At 53.1% G+C, this 19,217-nt stretch overlaps 1 protein-coding gene across 5 annotated transcripts in view; it reads left to right on the plus strand.

The window, feature by feature from the left end:
* Nucleotides 1-19,217, plus strand: part of LOC144717975 (collagen alpha-1(XII) chain-like) — a 92,421-nt gene that overhangs the window by 41,371 nt on the left and 31,833 nt on the right. For 4 of the 5 annotated variants that reach the window (XM_078593830.1, XM_078593829.1, XM_078593834.1 and 1 more), the window contains 11 exons: nucleotides 2,627-2,740; nucleotides 2,883-3,005; nucleotides 10,434-10,583; nucleotides 11,172-11,288; nucleotides 12,669-12,815; nucleotides 13,550-13,624; nucleotides 14,651-14,790; nucleotides 15,208-15,331; nucleotides 16,754-16,897; nucleotides 18,233-18,397; nucleotides 18,873-18,911. In XM_078593830.1, the coding sequence (XP_078449956.1) occupies nucleotides 2,627-2,740; nucleotides 2,883-3,005; nucleotides 10,434-10,583; nucleotides 11,172-11,288; nucleotides 12,669-12,815; nucleotides 13,550-13,624; nucleotides 14,651-14,790; nucleotides 15,208-15,331; nucleotides 16,754-16,897; nucleotides 18,233-18,397; nucleotides 18,873-18,911 (1,338 nt within the window). The remainder of the gene's footprint in view (nucleotides 1-2,626; nucleotides 2,741-2,882; nucleotides 3,006-10,433; nucleotides 10,584-11,171; nucleotides 11,289-12,668; nucleotides 12,816-13,549; nucleotides 13,625-14,650; nucleotides 14,791-15,207; nucleotides 15,332-16,753; nucleotides 16,898-18,232; nucleotides 18,398-18,872; nucleotides 18,912-19,217) is intronic. The other variant, XM_078593831.1, reaches the window with a different exon arrangement.

Consider the following 19,217-nt stretch of genomic DNA (forward strand, 5'->3'; position numbering starts at 1 on the left):
TGTTTTCAAATTTTACTTTTTCATGCGCAGAAGCACTTCTCCCATTGGGTGGGGAGTCTGGAGGCAGCCGTAGGGTTGTTGGTTTTGGCTCGCTCAGCTTCCCGTGCCCGGGGGGCGGGGGGGGGGCGCCAACGATCATGAGCCCAGGAAGCCTCCCACCTATTTTCCAACCCCCAACCACCACTACCAGCACCAATAACCATCCCCACCACCACTACCACCACCACTAACCATCCCCACCACCACCACCACCACCATTCCCACCACCACCACTACCAGCACCACTAACCATCATTACCATCCCCACCCCTGTATAAGCACTACTGTCGACATCACATTGGGGAATCGTCAGGGTTCTGGTAACATTGCTGTGCCACCGTCAAAAGCTCAGTGAAGCCTCATGTGCGTAGGTGAGTGGAGCTATGGGTGAGCAATGGGGCTATGGGTGAGCGGGGCTGTGGGTGAGCGGGGCTGTGGGTGATAGTAGCTATGGGTGAGCTGAGGCTTTGTCGAGGTTCACATCAAAGTGTTATGCTTCCCAAATAGGCATCGTGTATTGAACATTCCACGTTCGTATGGCGTGACGGGTTTTTCCATGGCCCAACCACTGCCGTGTGGGGTTGCAACTGAATGAAGAAGCCTCCCTTTCACGAGTGCCAGATGTTCCCTTGCTTGTGTCGAATCACGTGAGGCAGGCTGCCTTCTGTCCCACTTTTGGAAAAACGTCTCCACGGCAAGCGGAGTGTGGAGGGGTGGGGGGCGTGGGCGGCGGTGTGGGGGGCGGGGGATATGGGTTGATCTTCATCTTTCACACCATCCATCCGCCGCACGGCCTTCTGGCAATGAATTGTTTAAGCAGCATTGGTTCAACTCAAGCAAAACTCTGCACCGGTTCACACCTTCAGTGGGTCATTGGTAGAGTTAGACTCGCTTGAACCGATGCCGCTGAACAGAAATGTCCAGAGCGACAAACACAACGTGTTTAGCGTTTACTGAGAACCGACTCGTCACGTGCCGCCTCCAGTCTAACTAGTGACGTGGAGACTATTCCCACACCCGGCACACCGCATCCAATCTAGCGCGAGTCATGGCCGTGGCTACTAATCACGTGCCACGTCTCAGTATACCAGCGACGTGGAGAATATTTTGTCAGAGATTGATCCCCGGTGACGCCATGAGCACAGGGGCAGGTTACGATTGCTCCGTTTCAGGGGCACTCAGAGGTAGGCACGCGGATGTCTGCACCATCGATTAATAATGATGATTTAGTACATTTGGAATTAATTCCAAAGGCGCAAGGCTATCGTCCTGAAGGCACTGTTGTGTTTCAGATTTGTAGTAGTTTGACAAGAGGGGGCGTTGTTGCTGCTGTATGCGATGCCATTTGATTTTTTTTTCTAATTTGTCAAATTTGGACCCAACTGCTGCTGCACTCTAAACCCTATTGGGTGCAGCAGTGAGGCAGGGACTGAAGACTCCACCCCAGATGTGGCAGAAGCAGCAGCTGTGATAATTTATCCAAGTTAAAGACGAAGGCATTGCCATGGACAAGAAATCCAAGCTTCCTCAATGACTCCTCAGCCAGATGAGTGACACGGCCAATGTTCCTTAGCCGAGACAGAGGAAGGACACGGTGGTTGGGTAGGGTGGGGGTTCTCGCAGCGCAGAGGCCGATAGGATTCGGCGCTAGGATTCAGATTCGGAGTTAGGATTCGGCGCTAGGATTCAGATTCGGAGTTAGGATTCGGCATTATGATTTGGCAATTTGGCGCAGCTTCGCTGGCATTTCCTGACGTTGGCAGCGGTCCGAGGTGCCGGGAGCGGAACGCGCGACTTGTCTCGGCCAAGACAAACGGCCGTCGCCGGCGCCGCAGGCTCGCCGCCAACACACCGCGCTAACTGCTTGCAGGCCACCTGCTTGCGGTGCAGCGCCGGAATGTGTGACGGGTTTGGAGTCGGCGCACACATTGAGTAAATATACTGCGTGCTTGCGTGGATGCGGGGGAAATAATAAAAACGTAACTAAGAACCTTTTAACTGGTTGGTTTTCGTAGAAAATATTAGGATTCTTAATTTAAAGTTTTGGATTGGGCCATGTGATGATCTGGATAAATTTGTCGTTAATCCCCTCCACCATCCGATGCCGCCAAATAAATGTAATTGCCCCCCGTGTACACGAGCATTTGAAGCCTGTACATGCGGCACGTTCGTTTGTTTGGCTGTGTTAGGTGGTGGAGGTTCTTATGACATAAATTTGAGTAAATACGTGGCTTAATTCAAAAATCGTTATGATTCTTATGCTTGTAACCACATTGGTGAGGAAAAAAGCCTTACATTGACTTTCAGGCGCCCCGTCAGGAGACTGCATCAACGTCCAATTAAAACTCGTCAAGGACTTGGCAGTGACGTTGTGGTGATGTCACCAGCATAAAGAGCCGCTTGGCGGTAACTTTAAAATACTGTATCTTTTTTTTGCTTATTAAGGAAGTCTAAACAAAACTATGATTGTAGGAGCCGGGACACGGGCCGCGTGGCACAGCGCAGGGGAGCAGCTGGGTGAGAGAGGAGCCGGTCGCGTTGTTGAGTGGCAGCAGTAACCAAGCCTGTTGCACTTTGTCATTGGCAGTTGCACGAGGAGCCGCTGCAGCCACGCCAAAGATGCCCACAGGCAAGATGCCCACAGGCAAGCCCTCCTCGTTCCACCTCGTTAAGGAAAGAGTCGACGTTAGCTCATCATCGGGTAGGTCGGTCGCTGGGTGGCTCGGGGGGGGGGGGGTAGGTGGGGTCACAATTCCCAGCCTGAACAGGTGCTCGCTAACAGCACTTACCCCACCAGTCTGTCAAAGGCGACACGGGGAACCTTTGTCTTTGTGTGTTTGCAGCCGGCCTGGCGGCTCCCAGCAACCTGCACGTGTCCGAGGAGTCGTACGACCGGTTCCGTCTCTCCTGGGAGGTCCCTGGGGACTCCTCCGTGCTGGGATTCCGCGTCGTGCACCGTCCCTCTGGTACGCACCGCACACGCGCGCTGCACTCACGGCAGCGCCCGGCGCCCGTGGAGGGATTGCTTCTGCCATAGGAATGTGGAATTTCTACTAAACTCACAGCAGCACCCATTGCCTGTCGATAGACCTATCCCTGTCATAGGAATGTGGACTTTCGAACATTGGCTCAGGGCCGCCAAGAGTACAATAGAAAATCGTGCAGATTAATACGGCGGCGTATTAAAGCGACGCCTTGTGAAGGCGCTGGGCGGACACCGTGGGGCGTGTTTATTGCACCCAGAGAGAGGTGGTGCAGCCAGTCGTAGGTAGGAGAGACGCGTGTGAAACATGCACACGTATGCTCAACACATGTTTGTCCTTAATTGTATGTAATTAGCAGTAGCAATGATAAGCACCAGCCACACAGAGATGCACTCTGCGTGCAAGCGTATGTATGTGTTATTCTTAGGTTTTTTCGGTAAAGTCACGTAGGTAAAACATCAAAATTAATGAAAATAAAATAGAATAAAACAAAAATCACGACGTTTCGGAGGCAACACAAGTCTCCGTCATCAGGTGGGACCGTCACAGCCAGATTAGCTGCATCAAGTGAGGCAATGATTCAAGATGTAATCCCTTATAAGCAAGTTTGGAGGGGGGAGGAGAGGGGGGGGAGCTCATCAGAATGTGGTAGCCAATGAATGGAACGTATCGGGAGGGAGGGGGGGCGGGAGGGGGAGGGCCAAAAAAATGGGCGACGGCTTGGACGCGGTTGCTGCACACGCCAACACAATGGACAGAGAGGGGGAGGGGAGGTCTGATACACATGATAGAACAAAGGGACGAAAATGCCCATGTTTATACCAATGCTGGCTGAACAATGAAGAGAGTACTGTTAAAAATAACTGGGGATGTTAACACTCGGTAAAGTAAAGTAAAATAGTGCTTGTCAGATAAGATGATCCAAAAAAGTGTAATTAAGTCTTTTTTGCGTGGTTGATAACATCTTTCCAATGATTACTCAGTTTGTACCCATCATCACGGTTGAAATTATGTCTGTGTTTGTATATTTGTATGGCTTCGTGTACAAACCTTTGATGGTAGCCGGGAGGTTTGCAGAGAACCTTGGTCTCGGAAAAGACAATTTCATGAGAGCCCACCGAGTTGTAGCAATGATCGGCAACGGCAGAAGAATCAGTTCTGCCGTGTTTCAGATCTGACTTGTGCTCGCGGACACGATCAGAAACATGACGTTTCGTTTCTCCAATGTAGCAATCACCACAAATGCAACTCAATTTGTAGACTCCAGAATACTGTAAGTCAGGAACGACATCCTTCACAGATGGAATCAGATCACGGATTTTATGCACTGTACTGAATCGGACTTGGATCTTATGTTTGTTTAGAATGTTGGAGATCTTTTTGGTCACGCCTGCTATGTATGGTAACGTGATGGTTTTGGTCGGAGTTTCATGTGGCTGTTTCTGTGTGGTGGGAGAGACAGCTTGGCGGATAGTACGGTCAGAGTATCCGTTCATCCTGAGGGCCCGATGTACATGTCTTAATTCACCGGTCAGGTGGTGTTTGTCAGAAATGCCATGGGCTCTGTGGTATAGCGTTTTGATGAGAGAATTATTTTGAGATGGGTGGTGGTGGGAATCCGGTTTCAAGTAGGAATCTGTGTGGGTGGCTTTCCTGTAGACAGAATGTCCCAAGGATCCGTCAGGCCTCCTCTCAAACAGAATATCCAAGAATGGTAGTTTTCCGTCTTTCTCCACTTCCATGGTGAATCTGATGGATGGGTGTCTAGAATTGATGTGGTCCAAGAAGTGGTTCAATGCTGAGAGGCCATGTGGCCAGATGATGAAAGAGGTATGTGGATGACACTTTCGTCATCTGGAAGTGGAGAAAGACGGTAAACTACCATTCTTGGATATTCTGTTTGAGAGGAGGCCTGACGGATGCTTGGGACATTCTGTCTACAGGAAAGCCACCCACACAGATTCCTACTTGTAACCGGATTCCCACCACCACCCATCTCAAAAGAATTCTCTCATCAAAACGCTATACCACAGAGCCCATGGGATTTCTGACAAACACCACCTGACCGGTGAATTAAGACATGTACATCGGGCCCTCAGGATGAACGGATACTCTGACCGTACTATCCGCCAAGCTGTCTCTCCCACCACACAGAAACAGCCACATGAAACTCCGACCAAAACCATCACGTTACCATACATAGCAGGCGTGACCAAAAAGATCTCCAAAATTCTAAACAAACATAAGATCCAAGTCCGATTCAGTACAGTGCATAAAATCCGTGATCTGATTCCATCTGTGAAGGATGTCGTTCCTGACTTACAGTATCCTGGAGTCTACAAATTGAGTTGCATTTGTGGTGATTGCTACATTGGAGAAACGAAACGTCATGTTTCTGATCGTGTCCGCGAGCACAAGTCAGATCTGAAACACGGCAGAACTGATTCTTCTGCCGTTGCCGATCATTGCTACAACTCGGTGGGCTCTCATGAAATTGTCTTTTCCGAGACCAAGGTTCTCTGCAAACCTCCCGGCTACCATCAAAGGTTTGTACACGAAGCCATACAAATATACAAACACAGACATAATTTCAACCGTGATGATGGGTACAAACTGAGTAATCATTGGAAAGATGTTATCAACCACGCAAAAAAGACTTAATTACACTTTTTTGGACCATCTTATCTGACAGGCACTATTTTACTTTACTTTACCGAGTGTTAACATCCTCAGTTATTTTTAACAGTACTCTCTTCATTGTTCAGCCAGCATTGGTATAAACATGGGCATTTTCGTCCCTTTGTTCTATCATGTGTATCAGACCTCCCCTCCCCCTCTCTGTCCATTGTGTGGGCGTGTGCAGCAACCGCGTCCAAGCCGTCGCCCATTTTTTTGGCCCTCCCCCTCCCGCCCCCCTCCCTCCCGATACGTTCCATTCATTGGCTACCACATTCTGATGAGCTCCCCCCCCCTCTCCTCCCCCCTCCAAACTTGCTTATAAGGGATTACATCTTGAATCATTGCCTCACTTGATGCAGCTAATCTGGCTGTGACGGTCCCACCTGATGACGGAGACTTGTGTTGCCTCCGAAACGTCGTGATTTTTGTTTTATTTTATTTTATTTTCATAAATTTTGATGTTTTACCTACGTGACTTTACCGAAAAAACCTAAGAATATGATTCCTTGCAGTCACGAAAGCTTCAAATCTGGAACGTATGTATGTGTGTATGTATATATATATGTTGAACTTGAACTTCATTCACACCTTACGGAGCCAACCGTGCTTATCGGAGGTGCAGGGGAAGGACAACAAACTAAACACATCGGTTCTAAAGAGATTCGTTTTCAATCTAGTATCTATTTATGTATGTTGAACTTATTTCGCACTATAGTGGTGTGAGCGAGAACCTACTGTTCAGTCACCACACTGTAGGTCATAATAACACACTCGCTCACCCACTCACCCACTCACCCACACACTCACACACTCACTCACCCACTCACTCACCCACTCACCCACTCACTCACACACTCACACACTCACTCACCCACTCACTCACCCACTCACTCACCCACCCACTCACCCACACACTCACTCACTCACCCACTCACCCACACACTCACCCACACACTCACCCACTCACCCACCCACTCACCCACTCACACACTCACTCACCCACTCACCCACACACTCACCCACACACTCACCCACTCACCCAGACACTCACCCACTCACTCACTCACCCACTCACCCACACACTCACCCACTCACCCACACACTCACCCACTCACACACTCACTCACCAACTCACTCCCCGCACTGCAGGACACCTCACTTATCTTCCTACTTCTCCTTGCCACAGTTCCTCTCTTTTCCCCAATAACCTTGCTCAAACTCAAGAAACGTGTGACACCGTCATCGGTTCCAGTAAAAGTGCTGTTTGTTGCTGGCCGCTTAACGTGGCCCTTTGGGCTTGCGCTCAGAAGCGGCGTTTAAAGCGTGAACGTGGGACCGGCGTTCCCGGCTCCGGCACTTGGCTCGACCGCCCCCCCTCCCTCTCTGTGTCATGATCTCATTCACCACTCGACGCGCTCATTATAATCACCGCTCATAGTTTCCGCCTGACGTCAGCTGAGGTCACTCGGCGGCCGCACCGCTGAGAATCTTCCCCCCCCTCCCCGCGCGGCCGCGAGACGTGGGACATCCCCCGTGCTGCTGCCGCACCCGTCTGACCCACTTTCCATCGGCACCGTTGCAGGCTCCTGCCAAGAGATAGTTCCCAGTGGCGCAGAAGTTGTGGCCCTAATCCAGATGGTGGCTGGTTCGATTCCATCTCTCGGCACAGTAGTTTACACATTGGCACAAGCTTCTTAACTCCCCCCACCCCCCCCCCCCCACCGTGGGCTCTGTCCACCGAGCAGAATAAAGGGCTCACGACTTTAAGTCGTTTGGCAGGACACCTACGGTTGGGTCACCGTGGAAGAGTAGACCAAGCACCCTCCGAAAGCGGGTTCTCTATGGGTTCCTCTAGTGCAGGCAGCTCTACCAGCAGTTGCATGAGTGAGCGATTGCAGGGCTGCCCCTTTCTCTTCCCCTCGCGTCTCCTCCGTGAGAATTCATGTTGAGGGGCGGGGTGGGGGGCTGGGTAGCAGGCACTCTCCCCCCCCCCCCCCTTGAGCAGCGAGGAGGACTAGACGAGCCGTGACCCCCCCGGCCCACTCCGCGCTGGGGTGAGGTTCTTCATCTCGGAGACTGCCGTGCCGGCTCATGACCGATTTGTGCAGCACCATGGGAGTTCCGGTGCGAGTCCAGAACAGGGGTCGGGTTACTCGCAGAGGGCCAGTGCTCCGCATCGCATCTTTTGCACGCTCGCGCGAGCACACGGACACCCACGCATACACATACATACACATACATACACATGCACACACGCACAAGTATGCACACACATAGGAACCGCATGCACGCACACACAGTAGAAACAGCACACACGGACGCATGCTCTCCCTCCATACACAGATACACACACACGTAAAATCCCCGCGCAAGACACACGTGCACACACACAACCCCCACATGTGCACTGTCAGCATCGGTGTAGAACTAGCCTGGAGATTTGCTCATTTCTGAGAAATATTTGCCTCCTTCCCATATCTGTTCCTCCACATAAATATATAAAAGTATTATTTTACACATCCCATCACGGACCTATGTCTGGGAGTGCATCATTTCAGCAGCATTGGTTCAACACAGGCCAAACTATGGACCAGCTTTGACAATCAGTGTCTCATCAGTTTAGCCAGGTTCTCTTGAAACATTCGCGGCAAGTGACATGTAAACGCTCATCATCATCTAGTAATAGGTTTTTACCCTTTCAACTGGTACATCATCATCATTGTGAGCCATGGTCTATCCGCCGCTGGATGAAGGTCTGCCCACGACATCGCCATCTCTCACAATCCTGCGATACCACAATCCATATCGCTCCTGTACATGAGCTCACCACATCTCTGCATCTCCACGGTGGCCGTCATCTCCAGTGTGTCTTCTCCATGAGCTGCCATTCCACGACGTCTCACTGATGGGCCGTCGTCCCTGTTGGCCACGATGCGTCTCACGCCGACCCGCTCTGCGTTCTGAGTAATGCGGCTTCTATCGCTCCAGCCCGTTCCTCGGTCCAGGTGCCCCTATTTCCATCTCCCACCTCTACTCGTTTCTCTGCGCACGTTCTCGAGCTTGCGGTGTTTCGATCGCTGCAATCCCACGGCTTTGGCACGCGGGTCAGAAACGCGGAGGGAACGAGGGGTGAGCCCAGAAGCCTGGGTGGGGGCATCGTCACCAGGCAGTACCGTGAGCGCCGGTTCGCCAAGCGCTTAGAGCGAGCGCCTGGGAGGAGTGATCACCTTTCATTCCGGCGTCTTTAGGAACGTAACTCAGATCAACTCGGAGGAGCCGTCAACAGTTTTCCGGTCGTGGCTCCCACACTGCTCCCGTCCCCTCCCCGCTGGTCTTGGCCGTCCGCAGGTGCAGGTCACTCCGGCAGAGCGCCCCCTCTAACCCCGTGACCCCCGTGACCCCCGTGTGAATCACGCCGAGCGGGTTTGCTCCTTGGCCTGTGCCCTCCCGGTGCTGTGGCCGTCATGACGCTTATTTCAGAATACTTTTTTTTAATACAGTTGATGAGCACAGAACCCAGTTACCAAAAACGTCAAGCATCTCGAAACAAACAGCACTATCACAGTTTAAATATATTAGTGAATACATTTCTTGAGGTTGGGGAAAAGGGACGATTATTGGAAGAAATTCCGAAGCGGAGCAGTGCAAGGGAAGAAGCAGAAAGAGAAGTGCAGTGTGGTCAGTGGGTGGGTGAGTCTGTTTTTGTGACTTGTGGTGGTTGAACACAGTGTGGTCAGTGGGTGGGTGAGTCTGTTTTTGTGACTTGTGGTGGTTGAACACAGTGTGGTCAGTGGGTGGGTGAGTCTGTTTTTGTGACTTGTGGTAGTTGAACACAGTGTGGTCAGTGGGTGGGTGAGTCTGTTTTTGTGTCTTGTGGTGGTTGAACACAGTGTGGTCAGTGGGTGGGTGAGTCTGTTTTTGTGTCTTGTGGTGGTTGAACACAGTGTGGTCAGTGGGTGGGTGAGTCTGTTTTTGTGTCTTGTGGTGGTTGAACACAGTGTGGTCAGTGGGTGGGTGAGTCTGTTTTTGTGACTTGTGGTGGTTGAACACTGTGTGGATGCGACGAAGTAGTCGGTGTCTGCTAGAGGAGTGAAGTTCTCGGCAATAGTAACCATGGTGGTAGTCGCGAAAGAATAGTGGTAAGGAGGGGACTGGCAATCAACACCCTGGGCAACTTTGCAAACGAGATGTTCCATCTCAAGGGATTACCCACGTGGAATGCGTTCATAAGCAAACAGAAATAACCTCGGCCAGGTTTATAACAGTTGAGCTCCTCCTGTGGCCGTGCTCGATGTCGAGGCTCCACCACCCTGGGCTCCACCACCCTGGGCTCCACCACCCTGGGCTCCACCGTGGTCGTCCTGCGGTGGTCTTGCCGTTGCGTTGGCTCCCTGCCTCGGTGGGACGCCAACGCGTCGTTTGTGTGACGATTTGCAGCAGGAAACATCGTGGAACGCATCCCTACCCTCATTCCCCGTACATGTCTGTGTCCCTTGCACACACGTGCTGACAAACGCACACTCACTCGCACACGTACACACTCACATGCACACTCACTTGCACACATACACACAAACACACGCACACACGTACACACAAACACACGCACACTCACTCGCACACGTACACACTCACATGCACACTCGCTTGCACACATACACACAAACACACTCACACGCACACTCGTACACATACACCCAAACACATGCACACACTCGCGCGCGTGCACAGCGGGAGGCGAGGAGAAGGTGCTGTTGGTGGGAGCGGGCGTCAGCTCGGTGTTGCTGCAAGGCCTGCGCGCCGGCACGGAGTACAGTGCCCACGTGCACGCCACCTACAGCACGGGCGAGAGCGTCGGACTCACGGGGCTCGCACGCACACGTAGGGGCACGCACGAACGAGAGCACACACATTTGGGCAAGCACACGCACGCACGAGCCGACACACGCACGAGCCCACACATGCGCACCTCCACCATAAGAGTGAGGAATGTCTGCCACTGGCCACTGCCTGGGGGCTGCCAGCAGGAGATGAGTACCGCTGCGTCCATGTTCATTGAGCAGGAAATCACTTTCGACTTCCTTCATCTGGCCACCCGCCCGTGGTGGCCCTGAGTGCTGTTCGCGAATAGGGCCTCTGAAGGCCGACACAGCACATGAAGGGGTCGGTGGCCAGCACCATGCCCGGCCACCTTTAACTCCGCAGTGATGCTGTTTTCACACCACACATCGGGTACTCATTTAATGCCGAGTCTACCTGAGCGGGAATTAAACTCGGATTGCTTGGTTCGTAGCGCGACGGTCTGTTTACTCCAGAGGGGAGGTGCGGGACCGATGTTAGGCTATCCGTGGCAGGAGTCGAATCCGGGTTCGTCGTAAGGCGCGCGCTCCGTTGCTGCGCTCCTCCGCGTTGTGCCGGCCGGGCGTCACTGGCGTGCCCCGCGTCTTCGTCCCCGCCTCTTTCTCGCAGGGCACCTGGGCATCAACCACCTCTTCGTGTACGATGTGAGAGCCACGGGGTTCTGCGTCGAGTGGCAGCCCCAGCGCGACGCCACTGCCTACCGCGTCGTGCTGCAGGAAGCTCTAGGTGACACCTCGCACCCTCAACGAATCGCCTGGCGATGCTGCCAACAATGTCGTCGTGTTGGCAGTGGTGCACCAGCACAACCAACACAACAACTCGATAACTGTCCTGTGTGCGTGTGGCCCTAATAGCTCTTCTTGAGTGAGAGCACGAGCTTTTAAAATATGGCCCTGCATTGATATGAAAATAAAACTTAATATGTATTTGCTCTGCTAAAATATCAATTCTAATTTGTTTGGTCTCAAGGGGTAGGGGGGTCTGGGGGAGGGGGCATCAGCCCATCACGTGGCCCCAGCCCCCCACCTTGGCTCGGCCACTTGAGAAAATATCCTTGGGGGCGGCCTCCGGCCTCTCAGGCCCCTTGGGTCCATGAGCCTCGCATCCTTCACCGCTGTCTCCTGCAAAGCTCTCTCAGCGGAGGTGCCAGAGATGATTTGTGGGCACCGTGGTCACAGACATCGGTCGGACGAGCACAGCCAATGTCAGGATTCGTAATGGATGATTTTGGGCTGGGCCACGTGGTGGTCGTGTAACCCTCCACCACCTGACGCGACCAATCAAGTTAAATAGTCATATTTCGATTTAAAGCTTTCGTGACTGCAGGGATTCATCTTCTTGGTTCTTTCCGAAAGAACCAAGAAGTTAAATGGTCATGCTCACAAGAACAATTTTTACGGCCACATGCAGTGATCATGGGCAGCTGGAACAATGATAATTGGCACATTAAATAAAAGCCTGCGCTAGTGACAATTTAATTGGTTTCACTGTGTCTGGTAGCGCAGATTTACACAACACAAATTTGGCCAGGTTATTACATAGCCTAACCCAATAAATGTATTAAGAATCATTGGACAAGCTATACAACTTTAATACATCACTATCGTCTGCAATCGAACCGAGGTCCTTCTTGCTCTGAGGCACAAGTGTTACCACTGCACCACCACCAATTAAACTACTCTAAACCACACTGGGTTAGGTCGCATTTTGATCTGGCAAAATTTGTGTCTCAACCCTCCACCACTCGACACAGCCAGCCAAATCAAACTGTCGCCGGTATGAGCATCGACGAAATGTATGCAGCTTTGTAAGGAATTCAACAGCTGTTATCATATAGATAGACTTGCCCCCGCCATAGAAACGTGTAATTCATAATATAGTTTTTTTTAGTTAGATCGCGTAAAAAAACCTTATGGATGATATTGGTCGCGAAAGCCAACGTGTTCAACAGAAAATTGTAACGTCCACCATTGCCCCTGCCCGCCTTTCAACAGGGCATGAGCATCAATAATGCTCTTGTGTATGGTGCAGGATAGAGTGGAGTTGAGATGTGTATGGTGCAGAATTGAGTGGAGTTGAGTTGTTGGGTGTTGCTGCTGGCCTCAGGCGGTCCCCAGCAGGACGTGACGCTGTCCTCCAGCGTGAACGCGCACTGCTACTACGAGCTGCTGCCTGGCACCGAGTACCGCGTCGGCGTCCACGCGCAGGTGCGGGAGGCGGAGGGCCCAGCCGTCAACGTCACGCAGCGGACACGTGAGTGGCGCGGCACGATCCACATGCGGCACTGGCACCAGCAATGGTGTCGCGCTGCCAACACGAGCACCGCCATCACCACCACTACTACCACCACTATCACCGCCACTATCACCGCCACTATCACCACGAGCAGCGTCACCACCAGCACCACAGGCAGCACCACCAGGGCTGCGCCAGCTCGCGGCAGTGCTACCTACTCGATACAGGCTCATGATGGGCCGCGTCACGTGATCCATGATAGCTCCTCACGTTGCCAGGCGCTGGTGGCACACAGGTGGCCTGTGATACAGCACTGTGGAGGTGGTAGTGAGAGCTGGTGGATCACTGCACATATGGCTGTGAAGTTATTTTCCTACCCGTGGGCATCGAGGAGATGCTGTACCCTAGCTTGCCAGGAGAAGGTGGCATGGCAAAAATATGGTCTCCACCTGTTCTCTCTGCATGGGATAGAGTGTTTCCCCCTTGCATGCATGGGTTTTCTCCGTGTGCTCCGGTTTCCTCCCACATGTAATTGGTCGATAACACCTTAATATATAGAGGACCGCAGAGCTTGGACAATCATTGGCACCGGCTCGCCGCGTGGCTGCTTCCCTGCTTGTCTTTTTCTTCACACTTCTGAGTTGTCCTCTCGTTACACGAGTGAGTGAACACTGCGGCGGCGGCGCATTGCGAGTTGACAATGTTACGATGATTATGATTGTTGTTATCGCTTTGTGTTTGTGATGGACCAGGCTCTGTGGTGACCGAGGCGCCCTACACGACGCCCATCGGGGCTCCTCCCACCACCGCCCCGCAGCCTCGTGAAGGTGATCCTGCGTTCGTGTGTGCGTTTGTGCGTGCGTTCGTGTGTGCGTTTGTGCGTGCGTTCGTGCGTGCGTGCATGCGTGCATGTGTGTGTGTGCGTGCCCTCGTGGTGGCGAGTAGTAAAGTGCGTTGCGCTACAAACCCCACAAACCCAGATTGCAGCTCACTGCCAAAGAATTTCTACAGGCTCATTATATGTATATATGCATTCATAAATATTCTCTGCGCGTGTGTGTGTGCGCATATATATGCGTGGGGAGCAGTAGTGTAGCGGTTAGTGCGCTGTGCTGCAAACCCGGCGACCCGAGTTCGATTTCTCTCTCGGCCAACACCAGTGACGATTATCTGAACCGGTCCTGGGCCTCCCCTAGGTCGACTCAACCACAAATTAGTACCTGGTGCGGGGTGTAAACCTTGGCACTGGGGAGACAAAGGTGTGGTACAGGCCACCCACCCACTCGTGTACCGTGTCAGCCTTTATATAGGTGTCAACTCACACCACTTGCCCCAGCAAATTAATTATTAAAGGTATACGGGGCATCTTTGTATTTCTCTTCATGTGCCCTTGCTTGCCCCTGTCAACTGGGTTCATTGTTACTCAGCACAGGCCCCGATGCCCGAAGTGACAAGTGGCCAGCAACAAGCAGCACCATCAATGTTGTAATAATAATGGTATAACATGTCTCTTGAATTGAGATCAGTTATTTATTGCAAGAGGTTGGTGGAAATGGATAGTAATTGGAGGGCATTCCAAGGTGGAGCAGTGTGAGGGAAGAAGCAGAAAGAGAAGTGTTGTGGCCTGCAGTGTAGTGGCTGCAACTCTGGGGACGAGTCAAAGCAGTCGGTGATTAGCAGACTGAGTCCTCAACACAGCAGGAGGAATTGGCGAGTGAGGTTTAGGGTCACAAAAACTGCTGCACTAGCAATTGAAGAGCGACAAAGAGGCGACTGGTGACCGGTGAGCGAGCGAGCGAGTTCCCGGAGTGGATCGGTCACGGGGGCATCTCTGTCTGCGTGGGTGCACTCAGAGTGCCGCTCGGCCCGCGCCGACCTCGTCTTCCTGGTGGACGGCTCGTGGAGCATCGGGGACGACAACTTCCACAAGGTCATGAGGTTCCTGGGCAGCCTGGCGGGCGCGCTGGAGAACATCGGCCCGCACGGCACGCAGGTGAGGGCCCGTAGCGGCCGTACGCTGCCGCTCGCCGCCCGCTCGGCTCGTCGCCAATGCTGTGCCGTGGCGTGGTGTGACGCGGTGTGACGTGGTGTGGTGTGGTGTGACGCGGTGTGGTGTGACGCGGTGTGGTGTGACGTGGTGTGACGTGGTGTGACGTGGTGTGGTGTGACGTGGTGTGGTGTGGTGTGACGCGGTGTGGTGTGACGTGGTGTGGTGTGACGTGGTGTGGTGTGACGTGGTGTGGTGTGACGTGACGCGGTGTGGTGCACCGCCGTGTGGCGTGGCGTAACGCGGTGTACTGCTGCGTGGCAGGTGCGGTATCAGAGACGCCAGACAGTGATGATCTTGGTCACGACGATGATGCCTTGGCATGACTTGTCACCGCACGACGTGCCGTGGCGTGCCCTTCAGGTGGCCATGGCCCAGTTCAGCGACGACGCGCGCACCGAGTTTAACCTCAACGTTCACCGCAGCCGGGAGTCTCTGCTCGACGGGATCCGCAACGTCCGCTACAAGGGGGGCAACACTAAGACAGGTGCGACCAACACCCCCCATCCCGCTTAGCCACAACTCCCGTAACAAATGTAATATTGAGTTGGGTTTATTCAGAGCGTCATCATTTAAGCAATTAATGATGGGTGTTTGTTATACATGTGGGAGGAAACCGGAACAGCCGGAGAAAACTGACGCATTTGAGGGGGCAACACTCTATCCCGGTATGAGTCTGTGGGTTATTTTAAGTGAGTCCATAAGTCTCAATGTGAGTCTATGGCTGTCTATGGCAGTGTGTGGTTTCTATGTTCATGGATCTCTATGTAGCACTACAGGTCTCTATGTTAGTCTATGAGTTTCGAAATTATGACAGTATATGGCTTGTCTAAGTGAGCCAGTGGGTTTCTGTGTAAGTTTATGCGTTCTTATGTGAGTTTCTGGGTCTCTATAACAAAAGACAGCGCCTTGGCACCATTTCCGCGCCATTCCTCTCTGGGAGTTGTTGGAAGATGACTTCGTGGTTGCGGGCTCGGCTGAGCGCCGCCAGGGCAGGGAAACGCGAGACGAGCCGCGTCCGCTGGCGTCCCCCGCGTCCCGCACGTTCTGCCAGGGGGGTGGGTGGGGGGGGAGATATGAGAAACTTGCTCCATAGAATTGTTCTGATTTCCGCGCTGGGAGATAGAATCGAATCATTGACCCCGGGGTTGCGAGCCCAGTGCGCCACTCACTATTGCGCCGCCAATGCCAATGAAGGTCACGAGTGTGGTGTTTATTTCTGTAAGAGCGACTGGATGTCAACATGCAATGCGGTAGAGCGTGGTGGGCTGCAGTGCTCCTAAAGTTCATTCCCGTTGTGTAAACTCTGCTTGTTGATCTTTGTTCTGCTCAATGGAGATGTTTGGCTTTTTACATCCTCATGCCACGTTCAGGGCCTCGTTTTCCAGCAAGCAGAGCTCGTATTGATCCAGCTCATAACCCACAGCTCCCTTCACCAGTAGACGCCACAGTCACATCATCAGCATCATCAGCAGTAGCAGCGATGATCTATCCATTGTTGGATGAAGCCCTCATCATCAAGCCGTCACCATCTCTCACGGTCACGTGATGCAACAATCCACCTCGCTCCTGCACACGAGCATCAGCTCTCAGTGCTCCAGCTCCTTGGTGGGCATCTTCCCAAGTGTTGAAGTGTCCGCAAAGGTGGCGTGTGGAGATGGACGTGTGTGGAGGTTCACGCGTGTGAACTGCACATACACAAAGGGGGGCACGCGGATTGGGCAACATAGCGAGTGGAGACGCCATCACCCTGTGGAGGGGCATGTTGATGAAACCACGCCTCCTTCTCAAGGCCCAAGACTGGAGCAGATGTTCACAATTCTGGCCACTTGCCTAATCATGCTTGCTATATAACTAACAAGACAAACCACATGTCCACTGAATGACCGGTGAGTTGGTCACCCCCCAGGGCGGGCCATGAAGCACGCACGCACGGAGATGTTCGTGTCGGAGTCTGGGATGCGCCGCGGCGTTCCCAAGCTGCTCGTCGTCATCACGGATGGGCGCTCGCAGGACGAGGTGACGCGCGTTGCCAAGGACGTACAGCACGAGGGTACGCGCGCACACACACACGCACACGTGCACACAAACGCACACGTGCACACACACGCATGTCTACAAGCACGTGCACACACGTGTCTACACGAACATACGTATTCAAACAAACACTCGCGCTTCACCAGGGGCGTACAGAATGAGGGTACGCACGCACGCACACACATGGGTTATTCTAAGCAACAACGGCAAGGATCGCCCACATAACCTTGAAAAGACTTTTGGGTCATGCGCTGCTAGCGAGCACCTAAGATGAAGGCCGGCACGGCACACAATGGGGTGGGTGGCCAACACCACGCCAGTCCATCTTTGTCATCTCCCCCCCCCCAGTGCTCATGTTATACATTTCCGCACTGGTCCTGAGCCACCTCGAAGTCAATTCAGCTCTAAATTGAGTACGTGGTGCAGTGTGTAAACATCATAATTGGGGAGACAAAGGTGGCCGGGCATGGTCCTGAACACCCGCCCGCTCCTGTGCGGTGCCGATTTTTATAAGTGTTCGCAAACGGCACTTACTCCAACAATCTAAGGCTGTATGGAGGAGCTTTGTTTTGGTGGCATAAGACGAATAAATGCATCTTTTGGGCTGCAGTACAACTGCAATTGTTAGAATTGTGGGCAGTTGGAAGCGATTTGGTGAAAGTATTTCTTTAATTTGTTTCCAACTTTGCCAAGAGTTGAGGAAAATCTATATCGACAGCTGCGCTGTGGCGCACGGAGGAGAGGTGTGCGTGCCGGTGAGCGCCAGAACGCACCGGGGCATGCCGCGGTGTACCGGGGCATGCCGCGGTGTACCGGGGCATGCCACGGTGGTCTGGGAAGCGCTGCCGAGAAGCGCGGCCACGTGTCCCACAATGCAGTCCGGCTCCGATTGCTCCAACTGTGGAATCCTGGTTCCTGTACTGGCTGTAGTGTTCCAGTTAGAGTGTACTGGCTGTGGTGTTCCAGCTGTAGTATTCTGGATGTCGTGTAGTCAGTTGTGAAAAAGACCAGACAGGGAGAGGAGGGGTGAGGAAGGGGGGGAGAGGGGTGGGGATGGGGGGGAGGCATCATAGTACTAATGACCAGGCCAAGATGTCGGGGTTGAAGGGTGATGATGAGGGGAGGGAAGAGCGGGAGAGAAGGAAGGAGCTAGCAGCGGTGAGCTGTATGGAAGAGCGGAGTCTGTTTTCGCAGTGGGCGGTGGGGGGGGAGAGGGGAGGGGTTCTGAGTGAGCGTCACCACAACGAAGCTGCGTGCTTTATGGGGGGAGGCTCGAGCCACTTTCTGCAGCTGGAGAGATGAGGGGGACACGGATTTCTCTGTGTGGTGGTGGTGGCGGTCGCGGGCGCAGGCTACAGCGTCTTCTCTATCGGCATCGCGGACGCCGACGTGGCAGAGCTGACGAACATCGCGAGCCGGCCCAGTGAGCGGCACCGCTTCTTCGTCGACAGCTTCGACGACTTCAGGAAAATCGAGAACGAGCTCATCGGCTTCATGTGTGAAGCGGCCTCTGCAAGTAAGTGCACCCTCCGTATAAATGCACATGAAAGAAATTAATATAATTTTTTACACGCGCAGTTTTTTGTTCACTCGCAGAAAGAGAGAGTGATTCAGAGGTGCGCGGAAAACCACAGAGACGGGGGAAAGCGGCCAGCACCCGGCTGTGGCCTTAAAAAGATAGAGTACACAAAAGATGGAAATTAACCCGCTTGCTGTACTGCCATCGTACTGTGCTGCTCAGACAGGAGAGGGCCACCTCGATATTCACCGGTAGGGAGGGAGTTTCACGTTCCAGGCGGCACGCAGCAGGGCCACCGGGCACGCAGCAGGGCCACCGGCGCCCCACCGCAAACGACCGCGGCGACGCAGCAGCATGCGTCGCCGCGTTCTGCCCATATGTGGGACGTGGGGGGGGCGTCTTGTGACGCCTGCACGTGTTTCCTGCCTTGTGACGCCTGCGCGTGTGTCCATGTTCCCTGTCTTCTCCGCAGCCTGCCCTCCAGTCTACCTCAACGGATACTCCGTGGCAGGTGCGGTGCCCCGCCCCCCTCTCGCTTCACGATGGATTCTTTCAAGAATTAGTCGCTGACCACAGGCCCAACAGTGGCCAACAACAAACAACACCTTTGTGAAAGCCGCGATAGATAAGAGTGTAACGCATGTCTGGAATTGAGCAAGGTTATTGTTGTAAGAGCTTGGGGAAAAGAGACGATGACGACAATGATGAATTCCAAAAGAGAAATAAGGTGACCTGCAGTATGGTGAGTGAGTGCGTGAGTGAATGAATGAATGAGTGGGTGGGTTAGTGAGTCGGTAAATGAGAGAGTGGATGAGTG

This window comes from Lampetra planeri, chromosome 4, assembly GCF_965212315.1.
Source record: "Lampetra planeri chromosome 4, kcLamPlan1.2.h2, whole genome shotgun sequence".
Lineage (NCBI taxonomy): Eukaryota > Metazoa > Chordata > Hyperoartia > Petromyzontiformes > Petromyzontidae > Lampetra > Lampetra planeri.